Here is a 13,142-nt window from a genome sequence, read left to right as displayed (position 1 = left end):
AACCCTTGACTAGGCTTTGGGTCATGGGTCAAAAGACACTAGTATGACACAATCTAGGGTGTTTTACAACCATTCTAGTAGGCAAAATCTTAAGTTGAAAAAGTATTTGTAATGGCTTAGTTGCTCTTATCAAAGTTCTCAATTAGGAACTTTTCAAAATATTTTATCTAAATGCAACTATATGCCATGATGCAACTAATATATACATCCTAATGCAAGTGATTCTACCAACTAATATGACATATAAACTAAATGCAAGTCCTAAGTTCACAATGTTATACCGCATCAATCAAAATAAAGCCACATAGTCTTTAACATAGAGAGGAAAAAGGAGATTGGAAAGATCATACCATGCGGTCTTCATGATCCTCATGCCTCGGATGTGGCGTAGTCAATGAATGTGAACAAGGATAGAACAAACACAATATATACAACAATATATACACGACTACACCACAAAGGAAATGAACTTGTTTTTGGGTTTTCCAATTTTCAAATTTTTATGGTTTTTCGAAATTTTTCAATTTTTTGGATTTTTGAATAAAGTTAAGTTAGAATTCCCCATCCCCACACTAATATGGGCATTGTCCTCAATGGCCAAAATGATGGGAAATTATGCAAACATGATGCATGATTTCTATGCTAAATGCAAGCTACACTAATCTACACTACATGATGCATGGTTTTTGTTTATGACGGAGAGGATAATTTAGATTACCTCCCGTTGTGTATGCATGTACTTCCCCAAACCGATTTAGACATTATTGCTAATGTCCTAAGGTTGGGTGTAGTTCATGCACACACTATGCAATGCATGAAACTAATTTTGTCATTTTGGATTTCGAAAAGGTGGGAACAATAAAATGAGAACACCTCAATGGGGCTGAGGTGTTAGTCCTCTATGGTGCTAGGACTATTCCAACAATGATCAAGATAAATAAATAAAACAAAGAGAGAAATAGACAAACCTCAAGAGGGTAGGAGCCTCTAAAGCTTGCTAATCTTCCATCATATCATCACTATCATCATCTTCATCACTAGAAGTTGATTCATCACCACTTTCTTCTTCACTTTCTTGTTCACCTTGCTCATCATCCGCTTCTCCTTCTTCACTAGCTTCTTCATCAATGTTATCATCAACTTCTTCATTACCGACAACCTCATTATCACCCGGAACAACTCTAGATGCACTCGGAAAGAAGACTTCCTTATCCGCCCAACTAGGCAAAGGACATGAAGGGTCAAGTAGTCCTTGCCTAGCTAAGTGAAGGAGGAGTGGATATTGGGCTAAGTAAGCGTCTTTCCGATCCTCGAAGGCTTGCTTGTGCATCTCTTGCATAAGAATAGTCAAATAATTATTTCTTGCTTCAACACCTTCGGGCTTGAACTCTTGGTACTCGAAAGGATAGGATGGTGTGACAATGGAAGAGGAGGGCATTTCAATTTCACCCTTTTGTTGTCGGATAATGTACTCGGCCTCTTTTGAAAGGGGAAGTAGATAGTTGGTCCGATGGACACTCAATCGACAAATCTTCGAAGGCAAAGTGAAAGATCTAGCCTCACTAGTGAGCCATCCATACTTGGTGTCAAGAGGGTTATGGGTAACCCACTTGTACTTGTATATCATAGTATTAATATCAATGAGATGACCACCCTCTTTCGCCTCATACTTGCTATCCTTGTTGAAGTTTGGATCAAAGTATTTAGCTAAAAGAGTGACTAGGCCTCCATTCACAATAACGGTAGTGCCTTTCTTCCCACAATCAATATTTAGCCATCTATCCACCAAAAGCCTTAGAGAGTTGAAAGGCTTTGTGAATTCCCTTCCAATGTTCAAAGCCGACTCAAGAAGAACAAAATCGAGTTTGGTGAAATAGTTGGTGTCTTTTCTTGCAATGATGGTGTTCCCTATGACCTTGTGCCACACTCTAATGCCCGGATGGTGGACTAATAGAGCGCGACTAGCATGAAAGTCCTCAAATTTCCTTCCGAAAATCGCCTACCAAAGAGGGTTAGGGTCATACTTGCCAACATTCTTAAAATAACTCGGTGAATCACTAAGACCCAAAGCTTTACCCATTTCCTCAAAGGAGATGCGCCTACTAACATTAGCTAGATGGAACTCGATGGTCTCCATAGTCTCAACCTTATTAACTTTCAAAGAACTCAAAAATTCTAAAGTAAGGGAGGGGTATGTCAATTCTTTTGATTCAAACAATTTCTCCAACCCCATGGCTCTAAAGAAGGCTCTAGTTTGCTCAAGGACACCCAACTTATCTAAGGTATCTTCACAAATAAACTTGGTGGATAGAAATGATTTTCTAGCAAACTTGGCAAAAGTGTCCCTATGGGATTTGAAAATGAAAATTACCTCCGGATAATTCGAAAGTTGAGCAATTTACGGAGTAGTAGATGTTGTTGCTTCCATGGGAGGTTGTTCTTGTTGCACTTCCAAGTTTGGGTTAGCTACCACCATAGCCAATGCTTTCTTTGCTTGAAGACTCTTTTGTCTTGATGAGAGTGCCTTTGCCTTTGGTGCCTTTGCCTTTGGTGCCTTTGCCTTTGTTGCTTTTGTTGCTCCCTTAGTCCTTGCCATTGATGAATAAACCAAGAAAAGAGTGAAAAATCTTCAATTTCTAGTGTACCCAAATCGATTTAAAGATGAAAGGCTTTGCCTTTATGAATTCAAAAATCGACTCAAAGGTTGAAGATTTTGTGCTTGGTTTTGATTTTTATTGAAAGAGAAGTGATTGATTTGTTGTTAAAAGGATGTTTTGATTTGATTTTGGTGAATGTTGTTGAGGAATCTTGTTTTTGTGATGGAGAGGATGAGGGTTTTGGAGTTATGGGGTTTATGGGTAGTGTTATGAATGAAGGAATGAAGAAATGAATGTGGGAGGGGGTTTATAAAACCCGAAAAATTTGAAATACAGGGGGAAGACGGGCGGTTTTTGCTCGGGACGCCCGAATTCGGCCTGTTCTGGGTTGGGAAATTCTCGCCTAAAGGCGGGCGGATATGAACAAAGACGGGCGGATTTGAAAATGCGGGACGGGCGACTTTCAGAGAAGACGAGCAGATTCCTTTACAGGGATTTTTCTTGTTTTCCTCAGCCAAAAAGACGGGCGTCTTTCAGTGAAGACGGGCGACTTTTTGAAGACGGGCAGATTTGAATGCAGGACGCCCGGATTCGTTGACAATCAGAAATTTCAAAAATTCAGCTCATGATGGACGGGCGTCTTCTGCCCAATATGCCCGGATTGCCTGAAGACGGGCGGATTCTCCCGAACCCGCTCGAATTCGACCCCTTTTTACCCGGATTCAGTTCCATCTGTGTACTTTGCATATCCCTTGTCATTTTTCCATTCTTCTTCATATCTCGTGTTCTTCATTATGGGGGCACTACTAAGGCATGGATAGCCTAGGCAATTGCCATCCCCACACTAAGCTAAAGCACTACACAACAATTGAAATTATTAGTCCATCCCTCACTTCTCTCAAACATGATAATTATATTGATCAAAGTATAGAAATCCAAAAATAACAAAAATGCAATATAAGAATTGAAATGCGAGTTAGGGAGTTAGAAATATTTACAAATGGTGGTTTAGGGAGGACTCCACCAAACTCTCATTGTTGATGAGATGTCAAGGGGGCATGTTCAAGGTGTTGTTGATGTTGCTCAACACCTTGAAAAAGTAATCAAAAGCTTGTTCATTGTCATGATAAAGGTCTTCAATAGACCTTGGCCCTTGTTGTCGGTCTTGATCGATGGAATTACCAATGTAGGGGTTAAAAATCCCTTCAAATTCGTCGTCCCAAAGACCACAAACTTCATTAAGTTGATCATTGAAAATCCCTTGATTTGATGGAGACAACTCTCCCATTTCCTTTTCTTGGCCAATAAGGCCATCTTCTTTATTGCTTGACTTTGGTGAGCTTTGCAAGCTCTCTTTGTTACAATTCTCTTGCTCTTTGAATGGAGCATCTTCAATTTTCTTCTTCCATTGGAGTTCCGACTTCTTCCTATCATCCTTCCGACTATAATGATCAATCATAAAACACGGTTCATGTAAATGGGGAGCTCTCATGGTCTTGTCAAGGTTGAAAGTTATGCTCTCATCCCCTACTTCTAGAGTAAGCTCTCCATGTTTTACATCAATCACCGCACCCGCGGTGTGTAAGAAAGGTCTCCCTATAATGAATGGAATGTTGGAATCTTCCTCCATATCAACAATGACAAAGTCCACCGGGATGAAAAACTTCCCAATTCGTACGAGAACATCTTCCCATATCCCTAATGGTGTCTTCGTCGATCTATCGGCCATTTGGAGTGTGATATTGGTGCATTTAAGCTCTCTCATCCCCAACCTTTTACTCACCGAGTACGGCGTAACACTCACACTAGCCTCTAGATCACATAAGGCTTTGTTGATCGTGGTGTCGCCAATGGTACACGGTATTGAGAAGCTTCCCGGATCCTTGAGCTTTGGAGGTGAACTCCCTTGAAGTATTGCACTACTCACCTTAGTGAAGGCGATAGTCTCAAGCTTCCGGATCGACTTCTTCTTTGTGAGGATGTCTTTCGTGTATTTCGCATAGGCCGGCACGTGATTGATTAATTCCGTGAAAGGAATTGATACTTCCAAATTCTTCACAATTTCCATAAACTTTCCAAGTTGGTCATCAAATTTGGGCTTGGCTTGACGACTTGGAAAAGGAAGTCTAATCACAATGGGCTCCTTCTCCTTGACCTTGTCTTCATTTTTCTTTGAAATTTCTTCTCTTGATGATTCTCAATCTTTGGAGTTTTGCACAATTTCTTCCTTATCACTAGCTTCCACAAGTTCATCCTCAACTTACTTCTTCGGTGCTTCATACCTTGTACCACTTCTCAAGTGAATGGCACTAACCGTTTCATGTCTTGGGGGATTATTTTGAGGTGGTAATTGCCCCTTTTGTCTTTGTGAGCTTGAAGATGCTAGTTGAGTCAATTGGGTTTCCAACATATTGGTGTGAGCTAGAATGTTGTTGATGGTGGTTTCCTTTGCTTGACTATCTTTTTTTCATTTGAGTGAAAAATTCTTGTTGATTCTTTTGCATTTGGAGGACCGCTTTTTGAACATCAAAACCTTGGTCATTTTGTTGATTGTATGGATTTTGATTTTGGTAACCTTGGTTTTGGTTGTAAAAGGGTCTTTGATTTTGGTTTCTCATGGGAGGTGGGGTGTATGTTGTTTGAGGGTTTTGAAGATTTTGGCTTTTGTATGAGAGATTTGGATGGAATTTGGTGTTTTCATTGTAATAGTTGGAATAAGGGGTACCACTCTTGTATGCTTGGAAAGCATTCACTTGTTCATTTGTTCCCCTACATTCACTTTGGTCATGTCCCAAAGTTTCACAATTCTCACATATCCCACTTAGGATTGATGAAGATGCCGTCATGGCATTAACATGATGCTTTAGTGATTTTGAGGCTTCTTCAAGTCTAGCCATAGCTTTTTCGAACTTCAAATTGATTGTGTCGATATGAGCACTAAGTTGAGCACCCAATTGAGTAACGGAGTCCACTTCAAGCTTTCCTCCTCTAGTAGCCTTGCGAGGTCTACTATATTGTGAGTTATGGACCACCATTTCCTCAATTTTGTTCCAAGTTTGATTGTCATCAACTTCGGTGAACATTCCATTTGATCCCATGTTGAGAATGTTCCTTGAATCTTCATATAGACCGTTTCAAAATTGTTGTACCAAGAACCACTCGCTAAGTTCATGGTGAGGACATGAGCGACAAATTCCCTTGAACCGCTCCCAAGCTTCATACAAAGATTCTTCATCACTTTGCTTAAAACCCGTAATTTGAGCTCTTAGCATGTTAGTCTTTTCCGGTGGGTAGAATTTTTTGTAGAAAGCTAGAGCTAACTTCTTCCAAGAATCAATTCCGAGAGTGCGTGGGCTTGGAGGAAGATTTGTGAGATTAAAGATAGATTTAGAGATGCCTATCTGCAAGGAAAGTGGATGGAAGCTGATGATATGTATACTATCTCTAAAGGTTATGAATGGCTTACTTTTCAATCTCAACAAAAAGTGATATGGGCAAAGGCTGTTTGGAATAGGTTTAATACTCCAAGGCACTGTTTTATCTTGTGGCTCTTGCAGAGGCAAAGACTTCTAACCTTGGATAGACTGCAGAAAATGGGGGTTGTTACTTCTGGAGTATGCTTTGTGTGCAGCAGGGGGCTTGAGAGTCATCAACATCTCTTCCAAGAATGTGAGTATGCAAAAAAATGCTACCAGCTTCTTTTTTCTTGGTTGAAGATTACAATGACAGGTGATGTTTCTACTGGGAAGGTGCTAATGCAGAGGAAACTCTCTGGTTTTCAGAGACTTGTGATTAGCTCTTTGATTGTAGCTGTTCAGTATGGGATATGGCATGTGAGGAATGTATGTAGAGTGGACAAATATTTGATGCATCCAGAAACACTCTTACAGCAGGTCAGGAAAGAGTCCAAGCTGCGTATAATGGCAGTAGCTTTGGGGCAAGTCCGTTTAGCTGATAGTAACTGGTGTAAAAGTCTGGGTCTGATGTAAGGTGTTATCATTGTGTCTATAGGCTGTTAGTGTGTTGTTTTGCTAGATAGTGGTTCGGTTGGCATAGTCCTTTCGCCAAAGCATTATATGCAAAAATGGTTGTAATGGTGACTTTGAGATCCCTTTTGGGACGATTATAATACTACTTACATTTCCACCAAAAAAAAATTCCGAGAGTGGCCTTATCAAGGCCCTTCAACCATTGTTTCGCGGTGCCAATTAGAGAAAAAGGAAATAAGACCCATCGAATTTGGTCTTGAGTTACACCGGTTTGAGAAATCGCATCACAATAGTCACAAAAGGTTTCCATATGAGAATGAGGGTCTTCACTAGGCATCCCCCCAAATTGGCTCCTTTCGACTAATTGGATAAAGGCGGATTTGGCAATAAAATTTCCGGTCAAATGTTGTGGTGTGGGAGTACCATTGGGTAGGTTATCCTCGGTGGGTACGGAATGTGATGAAAACTTAGGCATTGTGGGTTGATTTTGTGTGGTATTTTGTGTTGGGTTCTCCTCACCTTCTTTTGCAAAAGGGTTGATGAACTCAATAGTTGGTTGAATATCTACAACCTAACTAATACCTCTCAAATTTCTCCTAGCAAGTCTTCTATTGGTTGTCAAAGTTCTTTCAATTTCACGATCAAAAGGTAACAAATCACCTTGTGACCTTCTAGACATGCAAAATATCAAACAACTCGAAAATAATTAGAACAAACCTTGAGGAGTTTTACTTCCCCAAGGCAAAGAAAGACACAACTAATAACAATATAAGAAAATCTAAATCAAGTTAACACCCTCCCCGACAACGGCGCCATTTTTGGTCGGACTAAATCTTTTCGGTAACTTGTCGTTAGGAGCACCTAGACCAAAACACAATTTATAACTTCACAAACAACTCTACAATTAGAAAAATGGCAAGTAAAGGTCGGATCCCAAGGGACGGGAATTGAGATGAGATTTCTATTGAAACTAGTGGTGTCTTAGGGGTGTCACAATTTGGGTTGATGTAGAAGGTCACTAAACTAAATAGCAATGAAAGTAAATAAGCAAGATGAATTGAAAGGGTTGTAAACAATTGATAAAAAGCAATAGGGTATCATGGGGTCATAGGGGAATCATGGGAATTGATCATACAAACATGTTCTCAAATTATAAGCAAGCAATTATTATTGTGATGGATTGAGTTGGGTTATATCTTACAATCCTAGGAAAGCTTGGGTCCCGGAGCCGAATCGATTAGATTGTACAACACCTACAAGTCGACTTAATCTTCCCTACTCAACAACATGCATGGTCTAATGAGACTCGAGTTGGTTTATGTCTTCCAAGTCTCATTAAAAAGATAGGTGATGGGTAAAAAATACAAGGATTCATAGGCTCGCATTTCATCAAACATAACATGTGCATGAGTTGAGATCAAAACAAGCAAGCAAATAAACCATGAAAGCATATTAATTTAAGCATGAATCATTCCCCATGTTTGTTTCCCCTAATTACCCATTAACCCTAGCTAGGTCACTACTCACTCATTATCATGTTGATCATGCTAGCAAGGTTGTCAATCATACCAACAAAATGAAACATGATGAACAAATGAAAGTAATTAACAATAACTAAAAAGAGATTAAGAGAATTATACCTACTAATGATTCCAATAATAAAGAAAAGAATAAAAGAAGTACTTGATGCTTGATTGAGAGGTTGTCAATCTCCCAATAATAACCCAAATAATCTTCAATTACCCAAAATAAAGGATGAACAAAAGAGAGATTAAGAAAATAAAACTTGTATTAAAACTTGATTAATTGTTGATTACAAAACTAAAGAGGGATTTTATTGATATTAACTACTCTAATAATTGATATGAAGAACCTACTCTTGTAATTAGACTAATGGGGTATTTATAGTGGAAATTAGGTGGATGCATTAGGGTTAACTAAGGGCTAAACTAGTAATTACACTTTTGAGATTTGAGCAGGGAGACGCCGGTATTTTTCGAAGGAATGGCTTCTTTCTTTGAAGCTTGATGAAACGGATTTGTGCTGGACTGGAATCCGTGCGTCTTAGGCATGGGACGGCCGGATTCAACGGTCTCTGCCCGGGCGTCTTTGAAGGAAGACGCACGGATTGTCGTGCTGGGGACGGGCGGATTCAGGACAATCCGCACGGATTGCTCCTCAGTCTTGTTTCTTCTTCTTTTCTTCCCTTTTCTTCATAAAATCCTTGGGGATTTCCTTGGGGATGCAAGGATCTTTCCTCAACATTGCTCATCTACTATAATATGTACAAAGGCCTTCTAATCTTGTCTCTCCTTGATGCTTGGTCATTGAATTCAATCAATTTAGTCTCATTTTGCCATGAAAATGTAAGGTTTGCACTCCTTTCCTACCAAGGACACAAAACCTCAAAGAATATGCAAAACAAAGAACTAAAGACAATAAATGACCCAAATATGCACTAAAAAGCATGGGAACAAGGCTAATTCGGGGACTAAATATGCGCTAATTATGGTCACATCAGTTATAGTAACCTTAACCATAACATAAACTCTGTATGCGAGGTTATAGTAACCTCGACTATAACTTCAACATATAACTTGGAGTTATACTTACCTCAACCATAACCTTGACACGACGTTCAAAGTTATACTAGTACCAACCATAACCTTGAGTCATAACTCAGGTTTGCGTTAGTCTCAGTAATAACCCTAACTCGTATTTCAAAGTTATAGTAGACTCGGCTATAATCCTGGGTCCATATTTCCAAGGTTATTCCCGTTTCAGCCATAACTTGAGTAACAACCCAAAGTTGTACTAACTTCAGCTATAACACTCGAATCATCATCAAGGTTGTACTAGCTTTAGCTATAACTTTGAATCCAACTCTTGGCCGTCTATCATGTCGCCACTAGGATTTTAATCGTAAACCCTAATTGCGCTCATGACACCCAAATTAAACATGTAAACAACATACGATATATAATTAAAACATTAAATCATATATAAACATACGAAAACACAATTAACATGATAATAAACAATCAAACATGTACCAATCACACAAAACAATTATTAAATCATATTAATTACATCAATTGGCATAAACACGATTAAAAGAGAAACAGTACATCACCTAGTTACGTTATTAGCAATCAATGATGCAAATTAATGAAAACATCCATGAAAGACACGATCCACAAGACTTATCTCCAACGTGTCAACGTCCCCATTACAGAATAACCAAACCCATGTGCTAGAAATTGTGCTATGCAAATCCTCTTTCAAAAATGCCAAAGGAAAGACATCTTCTTTACCCATTAAAATAAGAGACCATAAAGGTAGGTCTAAAGGCTCATACAATTTATTCTCATAAAAATAATTGGAGAATAATATGATGTAGAGGTAAGGGCCAAGATATGAAAATATAATTTGTGTATGAGTTTGGAAGAAAGAGAGATCCACAATAATGAAGTCAAAGGAAGAAAGAAGAACAAAAGAGAGAAAGAGAGGAGGAGAGGCGCGACAACCTCACACAAGAAACAAATGAAGTGACCTAGTTGCTTGCTAAGTTGCTAGGTTAATTTCTAATTATAAGGGGATTAACTAATGGGTTTTGGATCCATTAGCTCATATAATGGATTATTTGATTACAAAACCGGTTGGATATTATTAAAACGCTAAGAGAGCTTAAATAAGAAAAGTAATTATTAAATTAAAATAGTCAAATCGTACACGGACATTTTAACCCATTCAAAAGTAGGTCAAAACGAGAAATAATAAAATAGAGAACGTAAGCTATAAATATATATTTTCAAAATATATTATTAGACTTCAAAATAATTAATTTAATAATGAAATTTCCGAATAAAATATTATTATAAAATACGGGGTGTTACAGGTCCAAATTCAATTGCATGTGGGTAGAGTGTTTTGTGTGGTCCAAAATCATTTCCTTATTTCTTGTGCAAAATGGGAGGGGGAGAACTGAGTGAATATGAGGGAGTATTTCAAAACATTTTCTCTCAATTAGTTTTGAGATCAATTTTTTAAAATTTTTTTTTTTGCAAGAAAGTACATCCCATTTTATTCATCCATCAAGGGGAAAGAAAAAAAGGGAATAAGATCTTACAAAAGATGACCAAAAGTAGCCTTAAATAGAATGCAAATGAGTGAGGATCTCCTCATTTGCTTTTATATTACGGTCCAGTAGTCGAACCCCGACTTGGAATTGAATCTGCTGAACTAACACTAGTAAGGAAGTTTCCTTACCAGCAAAAGTACGACTATTTCTTTCTAGCCAAATGGTGGCTGAAATGCAAGACCGATACCAACTCCCTTTCCAGTGCTTCCTGGAATATCTAGAAAGGCACCAAGGCAGCTCCTTCCAGAGATCATTCGATCTATCATAAATCCGCATCCAGCCCAGAATGCATCTCCATAAAGCACTAGAGAAGTCACACTTAAAAAAAAGATGAGTGTGGGTTTCAAGAGCACATTTACAGAGCACACAACGATTAACCATGCAAATTCCTCGCTTTCCTAGGCTGCCCACCGTGGGAAGTTTCTTTTGAAAAGCTAAGGAGCAGATGAAACGATGCTTAGGAAGAACATTAGGATTCTGAATAACTGGTGCCCAGGTGACTTTGGCATAATGAGGACGAATGAGATCATAAATCTTGCTGATCTGAAACTTGCCACAGGTAGAAACACAACTAGAAAGGGACAGTGCAGCTATATCAGCAGTCCCAAACACCTGCAAAAGGAAGTCACGAGTATGGAGGATACCTCGGCAGCTTTCACAATGGTGTGGCTTTACTTTAACAGTCCAGATATTATCAAATTTCAGGTTATAGGCAGAGTTCCATACTGACCAGAGGGAGTCAGTAGGATTAATCAAGAGCCAAATCCACTTGCAGAGGTTAGCTTTGTTCCAAGAGAGGATTTCTTTTATATTGAAGCCACCTTCCTCCCAGGGACTGCAACAGGAAACCCAGCTCTTCATATACATTTTTATCTAAGCATCTTTAACTCCCCAAAGATAATTTCTACAGAATTTGGTCAGGAGCTTTAGAAGAGACTTAGGCAGCAGCAAAGTGTTGCACCAATAATTTTCTAGGCCAAAAAGAACAGAATTTAAGAGCTGCAACCTCCCAGCATATGAGAGATGCTTTGTAGTCCAATGATGCACAGATTTCCGAATTTTGCAAAGCAGTTCCTTATACATTGGCACATTAACCTGACTATCATGAAGAGGAAGGCCAAGGTATCGAAATGGGAAAGTTCCCTCAGAGTAGCCAGTTAGTTGCTTGATCATAAGCTTAGTCTCCATAGTCACACCTCCAAAGTAAATATTGGTCTTATCAGCATTGGCCGCTAATCCAGATATAGAACCAAATAGGGTAAGAGTTTGAGCAACTGCAAGTACTGAAGGGACGTCTCCTCTAACAAAAATCATAAGATCATCCGCAAAGATCAAATGATTAAGCTTGATTTTAGAACATTTGGGATGATAAGTCACTTGAGGTTTAGAGCAAATAGGCCTCAAATGTCTAGACAAAATCTCCATTCCAAGCACAAATAAGTAAGGGGACAGGGGGTCTCCTTGTCTAAGCCCCCCTTCACCTTTGAAGAAACCCACATTACCTCCATTTATTCTTAATGTAAACCAAGTACTTCCAATGCAGGACAGGATCCAGTGTATAAACTGAGCAGGAAAATTTAGGCAATGCAACATGTTTTTAATAAACTCCCACTGGATTGAGTCAAACGCTTTTTTGATATCCACTTTGATTAAGCTCCTAGGGGATCAAGTAGCATGGTTATAACCTTTGATAAGAGACTGAGAAAGCATAATATTCTCAAAAATGTTTCTTCCTTCAACAAACGCACCCTGTTCATAGCCAATGATCTTGCTCAATAAAGGCTTCAGTCTATTGACCATGATCTTGCTGATTGTCTTATAAAGGACAGTACAACAGCCAATTAGCCTGAAGTCAGTGACAGAAGAAACCACCTCCTTCTTAGGAATTAGAGTAAGCACTATAACATTAGCTTACTTAACAAGTTTTCCAGTTCTAAAAAAAGTTTGGACAGCATTAGTGAAGTCCTGACCCACAATAGACCAGGCAGTTTTAAAAAAAACCAGCCGAGAAGCCATCATGACCTGGGCTCTTATTATCACCAATTGAAAAAAGAGCAGACTTAATTTCCAAAGGAGTGACAGGAGAACACAGGAGAAGATGATCGTCAGAATGAAGGCAAGGTCTAGTGGCAATAAGAGCAGAATCAAGCTTCTGGACATCATGCTTGGTGCCAAGAAGAGCTTTATAGTAATCAACAAAAGCTTCATTGACATTATTAACACCCATTATCAGATCACCATGGTGATTGCAAATTTGACCCACTATAGTTTGTTGTTTCCTCTGGGCAATTTTGGCATAGAAGAAGGAAGAAGAGCAATCATTAAGGTTAATGTTATGAACTTTAGCCTTTTGATGCAACATTCCCAGTTCAGATTTTTGGAGTGAAGTATAGGTAGTGAGCAAAGCAGCTTCCT

The 13,142-nt window shown here is 38.9% G+C and overlaps 2 protein-coding genes and 1 non-coding gene across 3 annotated transcripts; 2 read left to right on the top strand and 1 right to left on the bottom strand.

The window, feature by feature from the left end:
• The first annotated feature begins 5,762 nt into the window (after positions 1–5,762).
• Positions 5,763–5,869, top strand: LOC141624417 (small nucleolar RNA R71). The gene has a single exon (XR_012534223.1). It is a non-coding gene; the product is annotated as a small nucleolar RNA R71 (small nucleolar RNA).
• A 144-nt stretch (positions 5,870–6,013) lies between these two features.
• LOC141617716 (uncharacterized) lies at positions 6,014–6,586 on the top strand. The gene has a single exon (XM_074434881.1). It carries the CDS (start codon positions 6,014–6,016, stop codon positions 6,584–6,586), a length of 573 nt encoding a protein of 190 aa, XP_074290982.1.
• Positions 6,587–10,736: 4,150 nt separating this feature from the next.
• LOC141617715 (uncharacterized) lies at positions 10,737–11,594 on the bottom strand. Its single transcript, XM_074434880.1, has one exon. It carries the CDS (start codon positions 11,592–11,594, stop codon positions 10,737–10,739), a length of 858 nt encoding a protein of 285 aa, XP_074290981.1.
• Positions 11,595–13,142: the final 1,548 nt, after the last annotated feature.

This window comes from Silene latifolia, chromosome X (genome assembly GCF_048544455.1).
Source record: "Silene latifolia isolate original U9 population chromosome X, ASM4854445v1, whole genome shotgun sequence".
Taxonomy (NCBI): Eukaryota; Viridiplantae; Streptophyta; class Magnoliopsida; order Caryophyllales; family Caryophyllaceae; genus Silene; species Silene latifolia.
The sequence above is the reverse complement of the archived record's forward strand: the minus strand, read 5'-3'. Positions and strand labels throughout refer to the sequence as shown.